Source organism: Lepisma saccharinum, chromosome 1 (genome assembly GCF_977018435.1).
Source record: "Lepisma saccharinum chromosome 1, izLepSacc3.1, whole genome shotgun sequence".
Taxonomy (NCBI): Eukaryota; Metazoa; Arthropoda; class Insecta; order Zygentoma; family Lepismatidae; genus Lepisma; species Lepisma saccharinum.
Window position 1 is genome coordinate 33528473 of NC_139229.1, and position 25186 is coordinate 33553658.

General features: G+C 37.5%; 2 protein-coding genes across 3 annotated transcripts in view; one reads left to right on the plus strand and one right to left on the minus strand.

Moving 5' to 3' along the window:
* RpS21 (ribosomal protein S21) overlaps positions 1 to 25186 on the minus strand; it is a 426171-nt gene that overhangs the window by 16425 nt on the left and 384560 nt on the right. Inside the window, exons 1-2 of one of the 2 annotated variants that reach the window (XM_083125355.1) lie at positions 5614 to 5733; positions 5461 to 5520 (exon numbers count right to left, since the gene is read on the minus strand). In XM_083125355.1, the coding sequence (XP_082981481.1) occupies positions 5461 to 5510 (50 nt within the window). In that variant the 5' untranslated portion in view covers positions 5511 to 5520; positions 5614 to 5733. Of the gene's footprint in view, positions 1 to 5460; positions 5523 to 5613; positions 5734 to 25186 lie in introns of those variants that run through there. The other variant, XM_083125443.1, reaches the window with a different exon arrangement.
* LOC145994385 (uncharacterized) overlaps positions 13993 to 25186 on the plus strand; it is a 150088-nt gene continuing 138894 nt past the window's right edge. The window contains exon 1 of the mRNA XM_083130504.1: positions 13993 to 14232. Within this exon, the coding sequence (XP_082986630.1) occupies positions 14221 to 14232 (12 nt within the window). The 5' untranslated portion in view covers positions 13993 to 14220. The remainder of the gene's footprint in view (positions 14233 to 25186) is intronic.

Consider the following 25186-nt stretch of genomic DNA (forward strand, 5'->3'; position numbering starts at 1 on the left):
TTTGTTTGTAATTAAACCCTCCTTCTTAAATTCATGTCTGAGGGTGTGTTCCATAAGTCGAACAAATTGAACCAACGTGACCAGGCTTGTGAACCTGCCTGGCGAAACCAGTTATTGTACACACTTAAGGAACGATCAAGGAAAAAGACAAAGTATTGCAGAAATTATCGTTACAGTAAATTTGAACATTGGTGAAAGTAATTACCTCTGTTTGAGGTTCGAAAAGTCCTATCTATTGGCAAAAATAAACTGTAAAATGTACTGTATGCACATATCCCCATTTTTTCACAGACTACTGCCGACAAGAGGCTTCAAGTGGTATCATGCTTGAGGCCAGCATTATTGTAACACTGAGTCTCCTAAAACTGGTCCATCTAACCTAACCATGAAAGCATTTAGAGATGATGTTATAATACTGAGAGCTCTAAATCTGACTCGACTAAGCTAACAATGAAACCTCTTCGCACCACAGCCATGTGATCTATATGGCAGCAGCCGTCCATTACCAAGACGAAAGTAAACGAATGGCTGGTTGCAAGAGAAAAATCATATAAGAGTGTAAGAAAGTAAATAAACCATTTCCAAGCAAACATGCAGTGAGTAATCGCTAGAGGCACATATTTTTGGTAAATAAAAAAGCAAAATTTCGGTACAAAAACAGTCAATTTTGGGTTCAAAAGCTGTAAATAAAATGAAGTTTCGCTGTTATAGCGGTGAAAACCAGCATATAAAATTACAATTTGGTTTAAAAATATGAATATAATCTTAAATTTGATTTCAAAACTGCACTATTACACAAAATAAACATATCCCTTCTAATAGCACATTAATCATTACCAGAATAGTTTATTCCTGTATAATGGGGCCCATTTTTGCTTGTCAAACTTTTGCAGCAGAATTAATCAATTTTCCGTGAATTGCATAACTCACAGGATACTTCAGACTTCAGAAAGTGTCGAGTCGGTATATAAACAGTAAATTTCATGTTTAAGAGTCTATTTCGCATTTTGCAGTTAATTTCGTGACAAAACAGGGTAGTAAAATGCACCTTACACCTTTCAGAAACATGAAAACTTAACATTACAATGTGTTATTTCACATTTCGTGTCTTCTTCAAAAACGAAATATGCATGCCCCTAGTAATCTCTAACACTCCAAACTGCTTCAGGCAGTTTCTGCTAATAAGTGCTGCCACTTCTATCCGGTGATTCCCTCACTAGATGCCCCAAACTTTTGTCTATAAAACTGCCATTTACTTCAAGTTTGTCTTGAAATTTTGTATGCACATTAACCTTCAACAATGTAAAACAGGATCTAACCCCTCATAATAGGTTTTCACTCTTCTAGTGAACTTCATTTGCTTTGTTCTGCAACATTGCATCTCGGTAGTGTTGGCTCGAATGTGTAGGGATCACAATGCACACAATCGAAGAGTTTGTGTTCCTCGTTTGTAAATACTGGCAAACTGGTTCATTTAAAGCATGTCAAAGGCCATTTCAGACTGAATTTTATGTGAGCCGTGTACCTTCAAAGTGTTGTATCAAGAAGTTGGTAAGAAAGAGAGAACGGGAAGTCTTGTCACACAGCATTCAGGAGGCCGGAAAATGTCTGAGGAGACAAAACAGGACAAAATCATTGCGAAGACTTTCCCAAGAAACTAATCTCCCATATTCCACGTGTCAAAGCAAAAAAAACGAAGCTACATGCTTACCATGTGTCATGCTATACGTCAAGAGATTGAAGACATTACTACCGATGGCACTTTAAGAAAAGTATTCCAGAATTTGGAGGCAAGTGTACAAGAGTGCTTGCATGTGGAAGGGGACCATTTTCAGCATCAGATATGAGCATATCCTGTTTCATATTGTTCGAGGTATGTGCATACAAATTTTCAATACAAACTTTAAGTAAATGGTAGTTTTATAGATAAAAGTTTGGGGCCTCTAACGATGGAATCACCCTCTATAACATACACTTCACAGAGTAGTTAATCAGAAATTAAATATTTCTTCAGCTTTCAAACGTACAAATTAGATTCTCCATATTTACTTCACACTTGCATCAAACATTCCTTGGTAAAAGTTGCAATCGGCCGAACGGATTTCTTCATTTTTACACAAGAAAGTACTTATTGGAATGAGTTTTTCTAGCATTTGGATACTTCGCGAGATATTTTCTGTCATCGTAGAATCTGCTGGAGCGGTAAATCATGTGTTTTTCACGATATTACTACGACCACTATGTTTGCCTAACCTAACCGAACCTTGCCGTGAATGGTTTGTGGGGCTATTTATGAATGGTTCATGGGGCTATCTGTGAATGATTCGTGGGGCTATCCGTGAATGGCTCATGGGGCTATCCGCGTATGGTTCGTGGGGCTACTTATAAATGGTTTTTGGTGCTATTGTGAATGGTTCGTGGGGCTATCCGTGAATGGTTCGTGGGGCTATCCGTGAATGGTTCGTGGAGCTATCCGTGAATGGTTCGTGGGGCTATTATTGACATTATTTTCATCACAAAACATCAGAAAAGAAATATTTTCACACATTACATGAAAGTAGTTGTATATATGTGGAACTGAAGTAGTGGTTGTTGTCTTCTGAAATAAATTCGCTTTTAAATTGACCTGCCTATGTGGTCATTTAAGAATACTTTAATTGGGAATGATATTTCCACGGAAAAAAATGAAACTATGGAATAGGTAAGAACAGTGCTCGAAAAATTGTCTTCAAAGCTAGGTGCCAGCTCTGAAAATAAGGTGCCAGGAAACTACCTACTAGCAATTGTGCATACTATAGTGTGTTTCAAAAGTCGCACAACCGAAACTTTGAAAATGTATATCATGAAAACCGTAAGAGGTATTTACACCAGGTTTTCTGCAATAAATTAATCATGTACGCTATCACTGGGCTAATAAATTTGTTTATTTATATATACATATAAATTTATGTATCCAAATAAAAGCAATTACATTATTTTAAAAATATTGTTAATTTGCTGAAAACATCTGAGAATCGATTTTCAACAATATATACCAACGTAGAAACTTTCAGCGAAATTGCAGGTTCGACCAGGATTCCAACACGGGTCTCTGATATACCGTGCCATTGCTCCAACCACGAAGCTACTGAGCCGGCCTGACCTCGCCTGATTTTTCGCTGTCGCTGTTTTACCTGTGTGGAATCTTCTCTGCCAGTGCTACTGCAACGGGATCTGTTGCCTTTGAAACACAGTAGATTTTGACGTTGCCTGGTTCCTCCCAGCGTAGAGATGTTAATTATTGAAGATCAGGCACACACAGGAAATGTACTACGTAGAAATTTTCAGCAAAAAATGTATTAACATCTATACGCTGGGAGGAACCAGGCAATGTCAACGTCTACTGTGTTTCAAAGGCAACAGATCCCGTTGCGGTAGCACCGCCAGAGACGATTCCACACAGGTAAAACAGCAACAGCGAGAAATCAGGCGAGGCCAGGCCGGCTCAGTGGTTAGAGAAATTGTACGGTATACCAGAGACCCAGGTTCGAGTCCTGGTTGAGCCCGAATTTTTCGCTGAAAATTTATATGTAGTACATCTTTTGTGTGTGCCTAATCTTCAATAATAATAATACCAACTCTTAACAATTTGTGGGATCATTTGTTGGTGTTTGACTGGTCGTAAAACAGTTGCTTTGTGAGGTACAGCAGAAGCAGGGTATTTTTCTTGGAAAACCTCTTGCACATGAGTGTAAGAATGAGTAGTAAAATATTCTTCAGCAATGCACACGTGCTGCTCCAAAGAATACGCCATGCTGAATCAATTAAAAGAACAGGCATAGTAGCGTCGAAAGTGAGCGAAGAGAATTCAGTGTAACCAGAGGCAGACTAGGATTCTCCCAAGAGTCCAATTTCGGCACAAAATCTTGGTTTATGATTTTTCACGTAAATGTATAGCCAATACTTACGCACATGTGGCGTGCGTCTGTTGACAATATTTCGACCTGCTAGAATTGCCATATATGTCCCAAAAATGGCATTTTTTCACTCAACCCTTAAAATCGCCAATAAAAAATCAATCAAATGTTGCACATGACCAATATTGGTCGCAAATGACAGATTGACATGTCATCAAATATCTAATTATGACCCTTCGATAATTTCTTACGTATTTTTCTCGTTGAGAAGTGCATTTCTAGAAAAATTTTAACACTGCCTTCCGCCAGTTATTAATTTATCTAAATTTTCTGTATGGAGAAAACTGATAATTTTAATCATTGAAAAATATCTCAATGGATGAGACTTTATAATGCAGAAAACCCGGTGTAAATATCTCTTACGGTTTTCATGATATACATTTTCAAAGTTTGGGTTGTGAAACTTTTGAAACACACTGTATAAGAAGCTGAGCATCACGGTATTCAAAACATCGCTAACTCATTCGAGAAAACAGGAAATGGGGTGACAAAGAGTAAGCGTAAGAAATTATTACTGACTCTCTGGAATGTTAACGGTTACACTTTACTATACCGGAGAAGGATTTCTTCAAATTTACAGGAGAAAGTACTTACGCAAATCATTTTCTGTAGCGTTGTTGATGTTCGGGAATGTAGTTTTGATCCATTTTAATGCGAATGCATGTGGTTTTCTACGAAAATATATTTCCGACACGCTATTGCTGATGCTGCCATTTGCTTTCTGCACGAGAGCAGAATACGTGCTATTGCTGCTGCTACAAGCCGATGTTGTCCGTATATGCTAAATTGAATGAAAGGAGTGCTAATGGAACCTAACCTAGTAGGCATACCTCGTCCCCATGATGGTTCATGGGGTAACGATCAGATATACCGGAAACTAAGGAACAACAGTAAGTTCTCAATGTAAGAAATAGACATTATTTTCATTAGAAATTCATTATTTCACCTAAATAAATGTTCCGCAATGCAGAATAGTACATTAGCAATGTAAAAAATTGCAAAATAAATCATTGATAGGTGTCTCCGGTATAGTAAAGTAGTACCAAAATTTCGTACATATTACAACCAAAGATCACAGTCGCCAGGCTGAAATTTTTAGTCGCCATGGCGGCCGGGATTTTTCGAGCCCTGGGTAACAACATAATGTGCAATGGCAGCACAGTTATCAAACATGTGGCCACTAACTAAAATACGTACGGTATATGGAAGAGAAAACTGCGAAAGATATGCCGCAGGTATTCATTAATTATCTTTATACAGTGTATTTAGTTATGTGCCCAAATAATACAAGTAACGAGAGATTACTAGTGGGCCAAAAATATCGCTGTATGCCTACATGTTGAAACAAGTATTCTCTTGGTCAGGTTTTAATCTAATATTTTAAATGATGGAGTGATTAAATTTCTTTTTGTGTATTCCACGTCCATTATAACCTTACAAAAATTAAGTAAAAGATAAACTTAACACTAAACCACGTGCGTCTACCACATACCAGTTAACTTACCATTTTCTTGGGCAGTAAAGATCAACGAATTCGCCAGTGTCGTTCTCCATGTTTAAAGATCTGAAATAAATAAATGAAGAAAAATCAATTTAGCTAAATGAAATGCAAAATAAATGAACGATTGTTTCCATATTAATTCACATAAAAACTTACCTTTCTCTTTTTCTGCACAATGCAACACAAAACAGGAAGTGGTTCTAAGGAATAGTAGTACCAGCAATTATCGTTTGTGGCGCTAGTATATGTCAACGACAGTCAAGCATTTCCGGAGGAGCTACAGCCATTTTCTGTCCAATTTCGTGTTTTCTTCATAAAAGCATGCATGATTCCTTTACATGTACAAATAAAAGCCAGTTTACGGTAGAAAGGAAGTTATTTCGATATACACAAGTGCCTTTAATGAAATCTCCATACGAGTAGCGCCAGTAGCGGAATGGTTAAGGGAGAGTAGCTTCCTTGACCCCCCAGTTTTGACTCCCAATCGCTGCTGCCCATTGTCGACTTTTAGACGGCATCAATCAATTAAATATTTGTTATTACGTGCGGATCCCGAAAAGGTGGGACCAGGATCGGGAACAAAAATTTCCCGTACCTATCCCGACTTCGGGATGTGACTTCCCGACATTTCGAAATCGCGAGCAGTTGGGAAATACCGAATGGTCATTTCAAAAGTCGGTAATTCTCAACGTTTTCTGCATTGTAAGTTTCTGGAACTTATCGGAAATTGTTAGTTTTTATTCCAGAAATGCAAAAACAATTACTTAAAATGAAAATGACGTGTAGAATTCGAGATTTCCAGAGCTTCCGGAAATTTTGAACATTTTCCGTCCCGAAAATTTTCCGACTTTGTCGGGAAATTGCAATTTCTTTTCCGTCCCGAATGTCGGGATTTAAAAAAATTCCCGTCCCGACCAAAAAAAATTCTGTCCCCCACGCGAGAATTTCTTTTACAAACAGCTATGCCACATCTAGGGAATTTTTCAATCAGAGGCGAGGATTTTGTTTCCCGCGCGTTTCTGTCGTCTGCACCTGCTGCCCATTCCCTCGTAGCTCTGTCGTCTACCATTCAACTTACGATGGATGCTTTTGGTGAAGAGTTTATTGTAACTTTTGCAAGTGATATCGGTATGGCAACGAACCATAGGCGTATGCACGGGGGTGCTAGAGGGGAAGTTGCCCCCCATAATACTCTTACTTAGAAATTTTGTGTAGAGGAATCTAATCACCGTAGTCAAATAATATTATGCTCTGAAAATAAGTATTTTCAAGCCGTCGAAACTTCGAAGCAGCTACGGAAGGGGCGCATTATTTCGTATGTAATTGAACTACCCAACTTCATTCTCTAGCATTTTTTTTATTAACACTCCCACATACTTTATCTGTTACTTGTGTTACCTCTAAGTGTTTACAGAATAAATTGCCCATACATTGGAAGTCAATAGTGGCGATTAGATGCCGAAACTGGGGATGGCAGGCTCCTGTAGCCATAATTTTATTTCGGGGTGGATCATCCCTTACCAGCCGCCGACAGGTTAAAAGCCCTGAAGATGAATTTCTCAGTACATTACAACTAATTGTACAGTAGGATCCATGAGAATTACCGTGAAATTGTCCATGACCATGTTTGTGCACTTTATTTGACCCAATAAGTGCTTCAAGAGTTAAAAGAAAACTAAAAACAAGCTGTTCACAACTTCTGCACCAGAAAAAAAATCAAACATGTAGGATGTAAGAGAAAAATTGATGAAAATAGTCATGCATAATTTGCCGAGCAATACTAGTGGATCGCACTGTACAAGATATTTAATCCTGCTAAGAAAGTAAAATTAATGACTACTACACACTATTTAAGTTTGGTATTTGTAGGAATTCGGCGGGGCCCAGCCCCCGAGCCCTTTTCCTGGCTATGTACCTGGTGGAGTGGGAGCAGGTCAAGAACAGTTTAATTTTTCAAAGTAGACAAGGTTTAGCATTAAATGGTCATAATGCGATGGTAAAAGCTTTTGTGCGTGTGTGCTCGTGTGTAGGTTAAATTCCTATATGTAATTCTTTCTTTTATTTTTGTTCCTTTGTAATATATATTGCTTTTTTTCCTTTATTTTAATACTTTAATGGAGACTACTAGCTTCCATATTAGAAAATTGTGTAAACATGGTCAAGTGGAACAAAAAGCTCCACAGCCTTAACTTCGCAATGTAAAACAGGACGAAATAAATAAAACAATGGTGCCCCCTAATGACCATCAGGGTTGCTCCACTATAGAAATCGCTTGACAATCTAAAATTTAACACTTTATGAAGAGCTTCCTATCTCCCCCTTTAAATTTAATACTCAATCCTACCACCAAATTTATCATGCCAATTTTAGACTTACTGTTGATATTGAAGATTGGATATTGCCCCCCTCCCCCCAATAAATTAATTCTCAGTTTCTACACCAGAATTTCCGCAACAGTCTAAGACAATAGTAATACACAAGAATTGGATACCCCCTCAATTTAATGCTCAATGTACCCGCCGTAATCGAAGACCTACATTTTAATACTGCCCCCCCCCAAACGTTCAATTCAGAATCCCCCAGAAACAACGTATCAAATAAGGCCTAATATGTAAGAGTTGGATATTTCTCTCCCCTCTCTCCTACGATAATACCCTTAAACTCTTTCTTTTCTTCATCTAATGAATTAAATAAAATGTAAGGTGTAAAAGTTTTACATCTATTCTGGAAAAAATATATAAATGTTGTATTTTTATATTATTTGAAGGGAAATAACACCCCCAAAAAATCTCTATGGCGACCAAACGTACCCAAAGTTACATTTTCCACCTCAAGAGCGGGGTATCAAGGAAATACGCGTGAGTACACGTATGATCGATCATCTTTATGTTATTGCAGTCGCATGGCGTGAGTTTTTGAACAGTGTTATCTGCCAAAAGACTATTATGATTGTTAGACGTTATCATTTCTACCCTTCCCCACCCAGATATCTTCGATCTAGTTTTTTGTTAATTTCGTTCTCTTTTATACAACCCACCTCGGTGATTTATTCACACACATATTGACATAGATTGGAAGAACTATCACTCATGAGAAAGCTCGAAAATCCTACGAATAATGGTCGAACCCAGTTGTCATTTTTCTTTCCATTTGAGGTGGAAAGGGGAAGAAGAAGAAGAAGAACCCCACAGTCCTGGGTTGTTTTCCGTTAGGCGACAACACGGCAGAATGTAGCTGCCAACGTGCCGACTTATTTATTTTTTTAAATCAAAATTGGTCCAAATCACGATGCCAAATAACTATCATGCCATAGATAAATGAATTTCTGATATGCGTACGCAAGTAGTACAGAAAATGATTAAAAGTTCTTGCCTTCGTTCTCTATCTCACACACACAGGAAAAAAGGTTGTTTACGAATTTCATACAATTTAACAGAACAAGTTAATTTTATAACTTTAGACCATTTAGATATTTACACACCATATCTATTAGTTTTGTCCAGTGTTGGCGATTGGGTTCTAAAACTGAGGGAGCAAGGTATCGAAACTGGAGGGGGGGGGCAAGGACAGTTTACTTTCTCCTTTATACATAATGTTTATCATAGTGCGGCAGCAAAAGTAACAAAATGAGTGGGGCAACTAACTGCCCCTCACGCAGTGCAACCGCATCTACTGGTTTTATCTCATACCACCTGCATAACATTTACGGTTATTTATTAAGTGCATACGAAAAAGGGAAATCGATCATCCACAAATATTATGAAAACAATCACCTAAATCGAACAATCATATTTACTTTTCCATTTCATAATCTACGACAACCAAAGTGACGTGTGTTCATTCCACATGTTAGAATCACTATGCACCGAAAAGGTCTTTGAAGTAGCAGGTATGGAAATTGATATGGGAAATTTATCTGTGAAGATAATAACCCTATACCGTTCTCCAAATACTGACTTACGACTCTTTTATCAAAAGCTAGAAATCATGTTAACAAAAATAACAAGATCAAATTGCAAAAGCATTATCCTGGGAGATATTAACATTGACCTCCTCAAGAGCAATAATAAAAATACAGAATACATTGATCTCCTTAGGTCCTATGGACTCTCACTGATAATCACAGCTCCAACTAGAATAACATGAACTCCGTTAGTCTAATAGATCATGTTATCACCAATCTCCCCTCTGACACAATACAGGCAGAAGTGATACACAACTTAATATCTGATCACACAGCACAAATTGTTGAAGTTAGTATAATCAAACCACATTACAACGCAAAAAAACCTATGCGAATAGAAAGCCGGAACATGGGGGGAAGACAACGTAAACTATTTGTTACACCTGTTAGGTAAAGAAAATTGGGCTCTAGTATTTCAAGAAAGTGAAACCGAAAACATATGGGAGAAGTTCATGACCATACTAACTTACTTCATAAATCTTGCATGTCCCTTAAAAATAAAGCATGTTCAACCAAACAAAATAACAAACTTGGGTCACAAATGAAATAATACACAAAAAGAATGACCTCAAAGATATTTATGACAAAATGCGCATAACTAAGGAAAACAAACTTTGTGAGTCATATAGAATAAAGAAAAATGAATGTAAAAAACTAATAAGATACGAAAAATCCAAACACCTCAAAGATAATATCAGAAATAATAGTAATACATCAAAGGCAATTTGGAATATCATAAATGAGTAAAGAGGCAAAAAAAACTAATAAGCGTAATGAAAATACCACATTATTTGAAAATGAAGTAGAAATAACTAAGCCTAAACACATTGCGGATACATTCAATAAGTATTTCTCAAACTCCTATGTAAACTGTCCCAATGACCCCAAAAGTGCCCAAACAACTAAAATTGAATCAAATACTGTACTGAACTCCATTTATTTAGATGAAATAACCCTAAATGAACTAGAAACTACGATAAAAAAAAAATAATAAGAAATCAGCAGGTCCAGATGGTTGGTCAAATCATTTAATTAAAAAAGGTTCTCAATACATTACATTACCACTACAGTATGCTATAAATGACTCTATCAATAGTGGAATTTTCCCAAAAGTACTGAAGAAAAGTATAATCAAACCAATACTCAAAAAAGGAATGGAGACAGAAATAAAAAAAACTATAGACCAATAACGATCACATGATCTTTCTCAAAACTGTTAGAGAAAATCATTTGTAATAAAATATACGAATTCTGTGCCAAAGATAACATAATTAGTCCACTACAACATGGTTTCCAAAAGGGTAAATCGACAAGTACAAGTACTTCTCAATGTATTGAGATAATTATAGATGCATTAGAAGATAATGAGATACCCTGTGCTATTTTCCTGGATCAGTCCAAAGCTTTTGACTGCTTAGACCACTCTATGCTCAAGCAAAAAATATACAATCTTGGCATTAGAGGAAATACATACAAACTGATAAAATCTTTTCTCACGGATAGACCAGAGTACACCCAGATACTACATACTGAAAACTCCGTGGTTCATAAAATTATATCCCACACTGAATATGCAAAAACAGGAGTCCCTCAAGGCTCCATACTAGGCCCGCTACTGTTCATACTATATACCAACGACTTACCCGCCCCAGACAATACAAATATTTTAACATACGCAGATAACACAACCATAACATGCAGTGGAAATACACAAGAACAATTAGAAAGACAAACCTACATATCAGTACATATAATAACTCGGCACTTAAATTCATATAACTTGAATACAAACTATCAAAAAACAATGTATATGGCTTTCAATCCTGGAAATAAACCCAATTTTGATAATATAAACTTACAAATAGATGATAATCAAATCAATTATGAAAATCCAGTTAAATTTTTAGGTTTAGTTATTGATGACAAATTAAGATGGACATATCATATTGACCATGTATGCAAAAAATAGGGAAAAACTTATATCTCCTAAAACTCCTAACACAATATCATGTGTCTGAAATAAACACAAATCTATACTATGGACTTGTATATCCATACCTAGAATATTGCATAATAACATGCATGGGGAGGAGCTGGCCAGGAATACACTCAAAGATTGCTTACTCTACAGAAAAGAGCAATACGGTAGCTCAGTAGCGTACGCAGGATTTCATCAAGGGGGGTGTTATTTCGAAAACTTTCTACAAATTCACATTACCATTGTTTTATTATACTTTAATTAATTAATAATAATAATAAATTAATTAATAATTCTTATAATTAATTAATTAATTAGTTTAATTACTACTAATAATTACTACTAATGCAGCTGCTATTTATGAAAGAAATAGAACAAAATTACATTTCTTTTGTTTCTTTGTTACAAAATAATTGTCTAGTCAACGGTTATTTATATATGATAAGCGAGACATTTTAAGTGTGAAGAAAATCCATAAAAACAAGCAAATATATTAAATTTATTGAAATAATCGAAATATAAAACTTATTCAAGGAGCCGCGCTGGTCTAGTCTGACAACTTCGTGGGATATCCGGATTCGATTCCCGGAATTGGTTGGTATTTATCCAGCCTTGTCTCCGCACCCAGCCTCATAGCAATGGGTACCTGGGAGCAACCCTGGGGGATGAAGGCTGCCGGAGCATGGTGCTGATCACATCACCTGCAAAAAAGTTCGAGATCGAGAATCTTTGGGACCCACCACACCACTACGTGTGCCTTCATGGCACGGTGCTATATGCACGAGGGAATTTACGTTACCTTTACCTATGGAACTCGCCCAGGATGATGATGAAGCGCGAGAATACATGTTGCTAAATTCTACTGAGTCTATGTTTTCGTTGAAAAGTAAGTTTATAGACATTCCAACACATTTATCACTTCTAGGTGATTCACAAAGCACTTCTTCAACATTATTTAATTATGTGGATGTAGACTCAGCATCACTTGAGAGTGCACAAGGGGATGTGAAATCGGTACCTGGAAGAACGTTTGCAATAAGGTCAGCACACTGCGAGGAAGCAAGGAATTTTCACAACTCTCGCAAGAGTCACTGCGCGACTTTTTGCAAAAAAAATTGCAAAATTGAACTTTGCGGCCGCTTAGATTGTGTTTGGAATGTTGTGTTTTTCTTCATGCTGCATGAGAATAATAATTCAAATTATTATTATTATTATTATTACTGTCGCAGACCTTTGACTGATAAATTAGCCATTTTCATATTTTTTCTACAGCATTTTCCATAATATTTCAAAAGCCCAAGGGGGGGGTTTAAACCCGGTAACCCCCCCCTTGCGTACGCCACTGCGGTAGCTATATCATAGGCTATATGTTCAAAATACCAATTAGAAACTCATGTAGAGAATCAGTGGCGGCCGGCGGCAACTATGATGGGTAGTGCCAACGTGATCAAGAAATCGAAAAAAAAACCCTCTGCAATGTCCCCTCTCCCGTCTCCACTGGCCAAGATGTTTATCCTCGTTTGGTAACGTGGAATACAACGTGTGTTTAAGTAATAACGTACTAACTCGATTCATCTTCACTCACTAACCTATCTTTATGCACTACAGGACACTTCCCTAAAAATGTAACAATTACAAGAGGAAAGGAAAAACAATTCCTATCACCTTCTCCTCCCCCATGCACACGTATTCTAACTGGATGTCGAAAATATCTTTGTTATGAAAATAAATTGTCGAAATGCCAAAGGAAACTCGCATCATCATAGGATCATATTTGGATTTTCTCTTTTACAAATATAGTATGTGAAACTTATAACCCTTTATGTTTAACCCATATGATTTTTTGTATTTTTATGTTTGCATTTTGTTATTTTCATTGTCATCCTACTCCATTTGTAATATTTAGTATTGTATGACGTTTTCCACACCCATGGATATGGGTCTACGGAAATAAAGAATTTATTTATTATTATTATTATTATAAATTTCCCTTCCACTGACGTTGTCATAGGCATGTAGACGAAAAGAACGATTGCTGCGCCACCAAGCGTTATTTCCCTGAAGTTAGTTTACTGGGTTGCTATTGGTCGAAACTAATATAATTAAGCCTTGTTTCCATATTAAAGAACACTAAGTTGCTGACCAAGGCAGTTTATTAAGATATAAAAACACTTAAAATGTAACGTTTCAACTCTAAGATATGGCATAGCTGTTTGTAAAAAAAATTCTCGCGTCCCGCACACCTCTAGGTATTAGCACAGACGTTATTAGTAATAGTGGGCTGTGCTACACGTGCCCCTTTTCTACCAACTTGCATCTAGCAGACAACTATGTTGACTAGGGATGTACGGCATCCTGAAAAGTCGGTACCGGGATCGCCAAAAAAAAAATCTGTCCCCGCACACCCCTAAATGCGACTGTCAGGGAACATGAAGTTGGTAGCGCGTTGTGTAATAAAGGTCTCCCCTTTCATGTTCGTTGGCAACACTGCAGATTCCAAGTAGTTGTCTTCATTGTCAACAGATGGCAGGAAAGTGCTGCTCTCATGCCTGTGCTTCTGATGGATGACGTCTTCGGGTCCAGGGGAATTGCTTGTTGTGAACATTTTGTTGTCTGGGATGCAGACAGGCAGGCAGTCGCTTTCTGCCGTAGCAAGTGAAAGGTCATGGCGAGCTATTGTTGAAAATACCGTGCTCATCATGTTCGTTACATAACCACTTTGCCAACAATGTGCAACATATTTGTGTCGATGTGTGACTAACCATTAGTGTTAAATAACAGTTTTCGTTCTGTTTGTGTTAACGTGTGCTTAGTTGTAAGGATGTCTCTTAAAGTAAGTGAATATATATATATTTTTTACTTATCTCATGTACATTTTTCTTGAATGGTTTACTGTATTGTAATATTTGCTAACTGAAAACGTACTTTTGCATTACGTTATTTTATTGCATATTATTTGCACGTGCATTTTAATGAATTATGCAAGTTTAAAAGAAATAAACTAGCATTCAATTATATTGCATTTGAGTTTTACATCCAGTGCGAACAGTATGTTAAATGGATGATATAATATTCAAACCCTTTCAAAAGTGGCGTTTCAGATTGCATTACCACGTTTTAGATATTTCAAATTATTTGGCTGTTACTGTAATTTAAAATCAGACATTAAATAATTCTAGAAATGTATGTGTTTCTTATGTAAGATCGATTATATTTTATGTTTGATTTAATGTATTTTACTTCGCGTTTCTGCCGCTTTTGGCTAATCGCGAAGATAAGGATTGATTGATTTTGTGTTTTAAGTCCACTTTATGCACAGTAAGGCTAATCGGGACTGGACCCACAGTTTAAAGTGGGATCCGAACCACTATGTGTCTCCACTGGGTATCGAACCCGGGGTGAGGATAAGTGATATGATGAAATTGATGAAAGGACACTCATGCCCAGGCCGGGATTCGAACCTTGGACCCCCGGCTTCGTAGCGCGCTGTGATAACCACTCCGCCACGGAGGCCGGCAAGATCGATTATACCGGTTCTGGTTAGCCTTAAAGTTTCGAGTTCGATTATCAGTGGAGACATTTGTTTCTGTCCATGAAGTGTCAAAAAATCTCGTGTTGTTAGCGTCGTGGAACTAACACAACTACTCTAAGCTATTTACTAATTTCTTGTAAATTAAATTTTCATTCGTTCGTATGAATACGTTTCGTAGTAGAGCCTGTCTTTATTTTGTTCAATACTTCCTGTGTGTCTTAGGTTCCCCAGGCAAACAATTTTAGGTGAATTCAAAAGCTATGAAAACCGGAGATCTGTTTCTCAGTCTCAAGCTCACATGTAAATATACGCAGTTAATTGCGTGAGAGATAAGAAACAATATATATATATATATTGTATTGTTCAGTAAACCAATATACAGAAGGTACTGGAGTTCATAGGCGTGCACAGACCCTCTGATTAGGGGGGGGGGCAAAAGCTTTGAAAGTTCAGTCGGGGAAGGAAAACCTCATTTTATCTCACTGTTTTAGTTTTATTGCATTGTGTGTGTGTGTGTGTGTGTATATATATATATATATATATATATATATATAATATATTATTTAAGTACAATACATAATAAATTCATCCGCCCCATAACAAACCAACAGTAAAAATGATGTAAATAACATAACATAACCCCACAGCTCTACAGCACCTTGGCGGATCTGAAATGTGCGCGCTCCTTTTCCTCGTTGTTCTTAGTTCTGTGTGGTAATTTAGAATGTATTACAGAAAATAAATTGCGAGCGAAGCGAGGAAGAACATTTTTCGATCCAAATCTTTGCAAATTGAAAACAGCATTGATTTAATAGAACGCAAAAATTCCCACGGGAGGCCATGGCATTCTCTTTTACAATTTTTCTCATTGAGATTGTTCGGCGCCCAGGGACAACACCTGCCGCCCCCTAGCTATGGCTATGAAGTTGACAAGACTGTAAGAAAAGCAGACACTGTGAGCCAAGCGAGCAAGAAAATTTTACGAAATGTATTTTTATTTGTATAAAATTTGAGGTCGTGGGGGCAATTGCCATATACGAAAGGCTAATCGGGACTGGACCTACAATTTAATGTGGGATCCGAACCACTATGTGCCTCCACCGGGTATCGAGCCCGGGACCCCTTGATTACAGGCGACGACGCAACCACTGCGCCAGCGGGGAGATCCTTAAATTTCTAGGTGAAAGTATATTAATGTAGGAGCCTGGAACGTCTGGAAGGGGGGCAAGGATGACCACACCTCCCCCTTCGAAAACGAATATTAACCTAAGAGTATTTATTTCACACGTATAATTTGATTTCAGTCATGGTCATTTACATTAATTTAATTATTATGTACAGGTAATTGGGGGGGGGGGACAGGACTGCGATAATTTGAAATTCAAGTGGTGTTTTTGAGGGAGAGCACTATTATCGGGGCAATATGCCCCATGGAAAATTATTTTGCTTGTCCCTTTGTGGAAAAAATCTGAGAACGTCCGTGATTAGAGGGGCAATTCCCCCCCCCCGTGTGCACGCCTATGCTGGAGTTACGAAATCTAAGAAAAACAATAGATATTTCGAAATGATTTTGTTTCTTCTCTTAATTTTCGATTTATCAGCTACGTGGCGTTCTTTACATTTGTATTAATTACAAACATAACATTTTATTTATCATCTAATCAGCATTTTTTATACATTAAAACCATATTTTTGTCATAATTCTCATGTTTTTATTTCAAGTGCTTTTTATGCAAGACGATACAGTGAATTTACATTTTTTGCACACAAACTTATATCGCGTCACCACTCTATGAATGAATTGGTAGCAACAGTGGCGAAAATTGCGTTCCAAAACTGGGGGCAAGGACAGTTTATTTCCATTTCAGGGGCAAAAATGCAAAAAAAAAGGGGGGCAGTTTCCCCCCCTCGCCGCCACTCGGTAGCACATATGATTAATATTTTAGAGTATGCTTTTGGGTAGTACTTGCATAGGGTATGAATCCAGTTATTTGCCAGAAATTAGCAAAATTATTTGCTAATTTTGTTTTTCAATAGGCCGCTGCCTAATGCCTAGCCTGGAGCAAACGGACAACAATAATTACAAATTGAAGTTTTATATCTGTGAACAAGCTTCTGTTTGAGAGGGAACATATTTTTTCGAGGTCACTTTTGATGCAAAATATTCTTTACCTAATCTATACTTAGCTTCCGTCGCGGAGTGGTTAGCGTAGGACCATAAGCCAGGAATCTTACTAAATTTCAAAACTGAATTATTTTTTGCTAAAAGGCTACAAAACCAGAGGTCTCCGGCTCGAAGCTATTCATGCTCATCGCCGCGATTAACCAAAAAAGCAGAAGAAGCTACATGAAATAACCAACAATAGGGAAATAGACATTCAATATTCGAGGATAAGATTTGAGGTGCTTCAGCACATTTCAGTAGAACTCTTCATGTATACGTTGATATTATATCAGGGGTGGAAATACTGTTGATACAAAATAGAACATTAAGACAATCCATACTTGCGCCTGCATGGTATTTCCTACATTTTCCCGCAAGTTAATATTAGGTGTATACGCAAAAAAGTTCTTTGTTGTTGTCAAGTTTATAATAATAATAAAAGAACATGTTGACTGTTCAGTGATGTGTGCATTTTTCTTCTTCATCTCAGGAGAGCAAAACAAACACTTCGGCTTTTTTCCAAGACATTGAATACTTCCCAAAGAGTTCTTTAAAGACATTTCTTTATCTTGCTGCTCAGGCTTGAAATAGAATGACGTAAAGCACATTATGTTTGGACACTAATAAACATTACGTAATGGCGAATTGCAAATGAGTGTCGACTTTTCAGACGAAAATAATGGTTAATGTAAATAATGTGCAGTGATGTAAACTGAAGGTCATATGTTCACGTTTAGTTTACGACAGGTACACGAGATAATCTCGCCCTCACAATTTTCCTCATTGTATAATACAATCATGCAATTCAATATTTCCTTTGGGGGGGGGGGGGATTTGAGCAAAAGAAGATTTTACTCTATCTGTCCCTCTTAAGTTAATTTGAGGGTGGGCAGAAAGTGCCTTGCCCCCCTAAAGTCGGCGCCTATCCTTAGATTTTTTCTTCGACTTTACAATAATGAATTTGTGATAGTGCCTTAGTTTGTGCACTGCAGATCTAATTCATGTGGAAAATAATGCTTAGTCGGAACACGCAGAGATAAGCAAGTTGCTGACTATTGCAATGCGTGAAATCTTTACTGTTTCAGGTTTCCCTTGCACGTTGACATTCAGGTTTTTGTAATCTGGCTCGAAAGTCGAAGCAGTACCGTTTCGTTGCAATGCCATCCCACCTGTTCGCTTCGCTAGTCACGAATTATCATAGCAACACAGGCAAACAACGGGACATGGGCAGTTGCGTTCGTGATTTTGAAGATCGCAGCCATTTGGCAAACAAAACTTGCTTGCATAATCCAGGATCATCATTGCTTCTCATAATCATTTATTGTAACATGTTTTCCTTAGTTGACGTTGCATTTCATTCTTGGCAAAGAACTCGATTTTTTTTTCTTTTTGCGGTCCTGTTCATCTGGCCTTTAGGCATGTAAGGGCTTCAGAAACTAACGGTCTTGTACAATCTCCCACAAATATATGAGGATCAAAATCGTACATCACCATACCTTATTTTACGAAATGTGAAGCTCAAGGGTTACAACAAAACATTTTATCGCCTTGTAATCAAGGTTTCGATACCCGGTGGAGGCACATAGTGGTTTGGATCCCACTTTAAACTGTAGGTCCAGTCCCTATTAGCCTGTGCATAAAGTGGACTTAAAACGCCATATCAATCCACAATTAAAACAAAATATTTTGTCTGATTCACTTCATACGAGAAAATCCAACACTCTTCTTGATTAAATTGGACTTTACATAAATGTGCGTTTGTATAGAACATGAGAATTATTGATTATCTGATATCTGTGGCATTGAGTGTTTCAGGTACATTCATTGCGTTTTACTTTTCTAAACTTTTCTGATGCCATTACAATTCTCAGATATGATTATGATCAGCAACCACGTTATCATTCCTTTGATTAGATCATTTAGTAATTAGTAAGATGCTTGATAGCTGTAGTATTAGTAGACCATACATAAGCAATGCATATTGAAATCACAAATATCGATAACCAGATAAGAATGATGGATGAATATGTGAAGATGCGTTGTAATCAGTGGCGGATCCAGAAATGCCACTTGGGACGACGCCAGTGCTCCCGAGTTCGAATCCGAGCCTGGTAATTGGTGTTATGTGAGTGTCCCTTTATCAGTTTCATTATCATCACTCATCCTCATCATCGCGATTAGCCAAAAGTGGTAGAAAAGATAAGAAAAATAAACGAAATCAATCAATCAATCAAAATCTCTCGTGTCGCTCCTGTTGAGCCAGGAATGTGTATCAAAATATTCAAAGCATTAATGTCGTTGTTTGTTTATTTATTTAATTTTGATTCGAAATGCAGTTTATTACCAGAAGGCGTCAATAAATAATTAGGAACAAATAATAATAATAGTGATAATTTGGCATTCGGTACTTCAATATTTGCCCCGCACCGTGGCTAAGGCGTCATGCTTTGGGCTCCAGTTACGGGACGCGCGCAGGTTCGGTGTCTCCTGAGGGAAGCTCGACAACTTTTCTCACAACCAGGCCAGAATTTTATTTCGGGTGCGGAGAAGGGCTCATCCGTTATCAGCAGCCGCCATCTAAAGGCGAAAAAGAAGCTCCGAATATTACAATTTATTATACAAAATATTTAATCCTTCTAAGGAAGTGAAATTAATTACCGCTATGCACTATTTCAAACTAAACTTATGTAGGATTCCGGGGAGAGAGAGAGTTTCAGCCTCCCGAGCCCCCACCCTGGCTACGTGCCTGTTCACGACCTTGCATATATATTAACAGCAACCTTGCACGAGCATTGACACTACAATTTATGTTCCTCATTTGTTATCGCAGTGACGTCAAAGCTATCTCAACTGTTTGTAGATACTCAAAAGAAAACTTTTATGTAAAGATAAAAGAAACTGGTTCATTTAATTGTCCATCCCTGTGATAAATTGAGAAGTTCTTTTTGGCAGCAGTCCAAGGCAGCATTGCCGTTTAAGATTTCCTACCTTTTACGTATTCTTTGTATTCGATCAAATTTTTCATCATCTTGACGAGTAATGAAGCAATGCTTTTAATGAACAAAGTTATACATAACTTATCACTGCATGTTCATGTATGGCAAACAATCGAGCTCCGTGGTGGAGTCGTTAGCACAGCGCGCTACAACACCAGGGGTTCCGGTTCGAATCCTGGCCTGGACATGGGTGTTCTTTGTGAGTGTCCCTTCACCAATTTCATTATATAATCACTCATCTCATCCCCATCTTCGCGATTAGCCAACAATGACAGGAAATCTAACTACAATGAACCAAATCAATCAATATATGGCAAGGAAATCATGACACGTTTGTGGATAAGTAGTTTTGGATACATTTACAATTTATCTCGAAGTAGGGGTTTTCAATTTCAATTTTAATCAAAATAAACCTTATAATGACAACCTTATCACGCACGACTTATCTTGTTCAGTATTCATTCTCAAATTAAATAAATTTATGAAACAGAAGCATGTCTCTTTACACTTGGATATCGTCTCTGATAAGATCTTGTGAATATTTGTTTCTCTTATCTGTGAACCATGGCCGTATTTAGAGGGGGGTTTCTAGGGTTCAACCCCCCCCCCCCCCCGAAACATCTCACATGTTGGATTAATGTAAGTTCAGAAACCAAAACCCCTAGCTCATTTTCAAAAATTTAGTTTTTTTAGTTTGAGATCCTAGTTTATTCTTAATTTGTAGCCCACACATTCGGCATAGGTTCACATCACAGGAATAGAATTGCATTAGCCCTACTCCTGCGTGTCGAGAAAAGGTGAATATTTCAGTAAAGTATTCGCTGATTGAGCTTCTAACCCCGATATCTGCCAAGTCGAGGATATTTTTAAATCTGGCATGACGTGACGAAACGTCAGCACCAGTGGTGCCAGAAACATCCGCTTCCAGGGACGTCGGAACTTATTTTGTAGTGGGGGACAGGTTTTTAAATCCGCCAACCAGTTTTTACAATTTCTTCCCCATATATATATATATATATATATATATATATATATATATATATATATATATATATGTGTGTGTGTGTGTGTGTGTGTGTGTGTGTGTGTGTGTGTGTGTGTGTGTGTGTATAGTAATTATTATTAAATAGCTTATTATATTTTATTGTTATATTTATATATTTATTACATATAATAAATATATAGTTATTGAACATATGAATATCCACAGTGGCGAAGCCTCATAAGAAATAAGAAAAGGCCCAGAGGCCTCTATTACGGATAATTTTATTACTTATAATTCTATTAAACGGCGCTTAATACAAGGAAACTGAAATATTAGCTATATCTTAGTGTAATGTAGGTGAAACGCACCTACACAATCTAAGTTTTAACATTTTTTTTTTAGTTTCTGTATTTGACGATCATCCGATTTTATTTAAAGTATTATAATTTTTACGTATCTAATATAATTGACTAAAAATACCGTGAATCATAGGCGGAGTTTTCTCAGTCCACTTGGGAGGGGGGAGGCTAATAGAGGAGAAAATCGAGTTGGCAGAGCGAAGCAGTACACGCTGCTGCGATAGCTGGTAATTGCAGTTGCTTCCCCTCCACGCAACCCCGTTCCCTCTCACATGTTCATTGGTGGAGCCGTCTCTACTTGAGAAGAGACTTGTTTTCGTTCGCCCGCTACCCCCATGAACACAGTTATCTATGTACTATTTCTTTACAATTCCAGCCCGCGCTCCCGAAAAAAATCCTTCGTACGCTGTTTCTGCAGGTTGATTGTCGTGACTATTGGAAATTGAACTGTCTATATGTATTTTGATACAATGAGTTTCAAATGAACTGTTCAACAACATTATAGGTAACGATGAACTAAGGAACTGGTGTGATGAATTCAGTACGTGGGTTAGAAATTTAATAGTGGCAACTATTTCTTATCAAATGATACAAAAGAGATACCACTGTGAAACTTTTACAGCACTTCGATGTAGTCACCAGCATTGTGCACAACCGTTGCCAGCGATGTGGAAGTTGTAGTATTTCTGTAGCAGTGCCTGTTCTGTTGATGGTTTGAATGGAGCAGCCTATTAACTCTGGAACATTTCGGAAACTTCATCTTAGGGATCAAATCAATGTCACAGGGGCTGGTAGAGCATCTGCCTGTCCCATCGAGCTAACAAATCAGCTACAGGTTGCGCTACATGCAAAATGATGGGATGATTCAGCAGAAAATGTCCCTCCCTTCTTCTTTGCCAACGCAGGTCGCTTGTTATGTTCCAAAAATGAACAGTTATACTGCTCATTGACGGTCTGCCTTGAGGTACGGCGAGAATCTCCATAACTTCCATTACATTAGTGGGGTTCTGATACACAACTTTAGACCGCCAACTTCAACGATACTCTATTCCTCTCGTCACTGCGCAAGCGCCTTTATAGTATTGGAAGGAAGAGTACATTTACTGGGAGGTAGCTTAGATATCAAACTAACATATGAGATGCACCGGTTCCGTTTCATGGCGTATATGCAGCAGTGTTGCCACTATGAACTTTCCAACCACGTATAGGCGTATCAGTGAGAAAAGTTTGACTCTCACACGAGTCAAGTGTCCTATATTGATTTCCAAGTCAAGGGCGTGCGAGAGGAAGAAACATCGGGGAGAGGACTGAACATCGTTCGTTTTATTATTTTTTTTATTGTTGATAACAGAAATACATTTCAGTTAATATTCGAACAGAATAACCAAAGAACAACCACTTTAGAAAAATTGAGTGTGTAACACAGGAACAAGGTTATATCTTCATGTAGTTTCACAGTTTCCAAAATTTAAAAAAATAGGATTTTATGTGAGAAGTCACACAACAGCCTCTATGTCTAACATGTCTCTATGTCTATGTATAAAGCTTTTTCTTGAACCACGTGAGTCAGTAACAAATTATAATAACTATGTATTTCAGTCCACTAACTGTATGATTTTTTTTAAAAAAATAAGTTATGCTCATCTGGTTGATTGGTTGATTTATTTTACTTAGCTTTTCTGCCACTATTCGTTAATCGCGAAAATGAGTATGAGTGATGATGTAATGAAATTGATGAAGGGACAATCACAAAGAGCACCCATGCCCAGAGCGGGATTCTAGCCGGAACCCCTGGAGTCGTAGCGTGCTGTGCTAACCACTCCGCCACGGAGGTCGGCCATCTGGTAGAACTAGTAGAAATGTCTCCCCAAAGGATATAATAATAAAATTTGTAATATAATTGGTTTATTTTTGTTAACCATGATTGTTGTTATTACTGCTATTCAAATTTTATCAATGGCCTGACCCCCCCCCCCCTCCTTCCCACACAAAAAAGCCCTAGGGACGCACCCATGGCGTCGTGAGGCATCAGTGATTCGAAACACGTGCAATACGCCCGATTATGAAGGTTCCATAGGTGAAGTTTAAAATATGCCATAACAAGCAGTGGGAGAGAGAATTCTGTCAACTGGAATTATTTTCTTTCTACTGGATTCTATCCGCACGCGTGTTTCTGAACAACCCCAAGTCGGAGAGCTTAATAGGATGGAAGCAAACAAGAGACTCCTCTCTGGCATCCACTCGAACTGTATCGATCCGAAGTGCATAGGAATGAGGTGGCTAGTGAAGGACTAACAAAACACGAGAGAGTAGACGACCATTCTTCATCCGTTCTCCAAGACACCAGGGATGATGTCATTGATGCGCAGCTGTTACCAGCTGCTGTGCTTGAAATCGATGACTTCACAAGGAAGGGACGTCGGGTTGAAGTCACAAGAGGTGGCTGCTTTTGTTTATGGGTTTGGGTGACAGCCCAAGTTAGTAGGGTTCACCGCGGCACTTCATTATAACGTTTTCGAATTTGATATCAGTATGCGTAGTTTCTAAATCAAAGGTGTGACGAGCACAATAGTTACAATGTTGTGTTATGTTGAGTTATGATGAGTTTATAATGTGAATTTATGAACATATGTGTTCAAAATGAAACAAATGACTATCGAATATAGTAAACAGTTTGTAAAAGTTATGTACCATTTCTAAGTTATAAATACAGAAATATTATTATTGAAATCTAGTTTTGTGTTGATAAAATGTGTAGGTTTCAAAGGGCAGAGCTTGAATATTGAAAAATTCTATTTAATAGCATTGAAGAAGGATAAACTATTCACTACACCATATTTCTTTAAAGAAGTGCGATGCGAGGAACTTATATTAACTAAATGTACTTGACGATCATGAAGCTTGTGTTGATGCAGGTGACTAATAATATAATCCACCAATATAAAGTATACAAACTATATATATATATATATCTAGCTTTCGATGCTTGTGATCGAACGAAAATGTACATTTTGAATTTTATGAAATGCGATTTTAATCAGCAGCGCTGATTTAGTGCCAAAACTGAGCGCCAAGAACAGTACTTTCTCTTGATAGACAAGGCTTAGCATTAAGATACTAGAGTGAAGGAGCCAACTGGTAAAAAGTAGGGGGCAACCGCCGTCACTGATTGGTATATATCCGGAAGAGTGATTTAACTCTGACAAACAAACATCATGGAAAAAATGTATAATTGGTATAATTTAACAACAAAAGGAAATTCAATAACCTCAAGCGAAATCTATCTGAGTGGGAAATTGTGCAATTCGTAACAAGCTATCAGTACACACTGCGAACTACTAACCAATAAATATATTGTGACCCAAATTGCTGTCATTGTACACGCAAGTCTTTTAAACCAGATTCCTTTTTAATCTCTTTACCTTTTTTTTTAATATTGTGAGTGACTGAACCACAAAAAGTTCACGAATAATGCGATACATACTAAATTCATGATCTGGTTTCCTTGAAGAAAGAGGTAAAGTGGAGAGAGAGAGAGAGAGAGAGAGAGAGAGAGAGAGAGAGAGAGAGAGAGAGAGAGAGAGAGAGAGAGAGAGAGAGAGAGAGGGAGAGAGAGAGAGAAAGTAAGAAATAAACAAAGAGATAAGACAGGTGAGTGGAGAAGGTTACATAATTTAGAACTACATAATTTGTATTCATGTCCAGATATTATTAGAATGATTAAATCAAGAAGACTTAGGTGGGCAGGCCA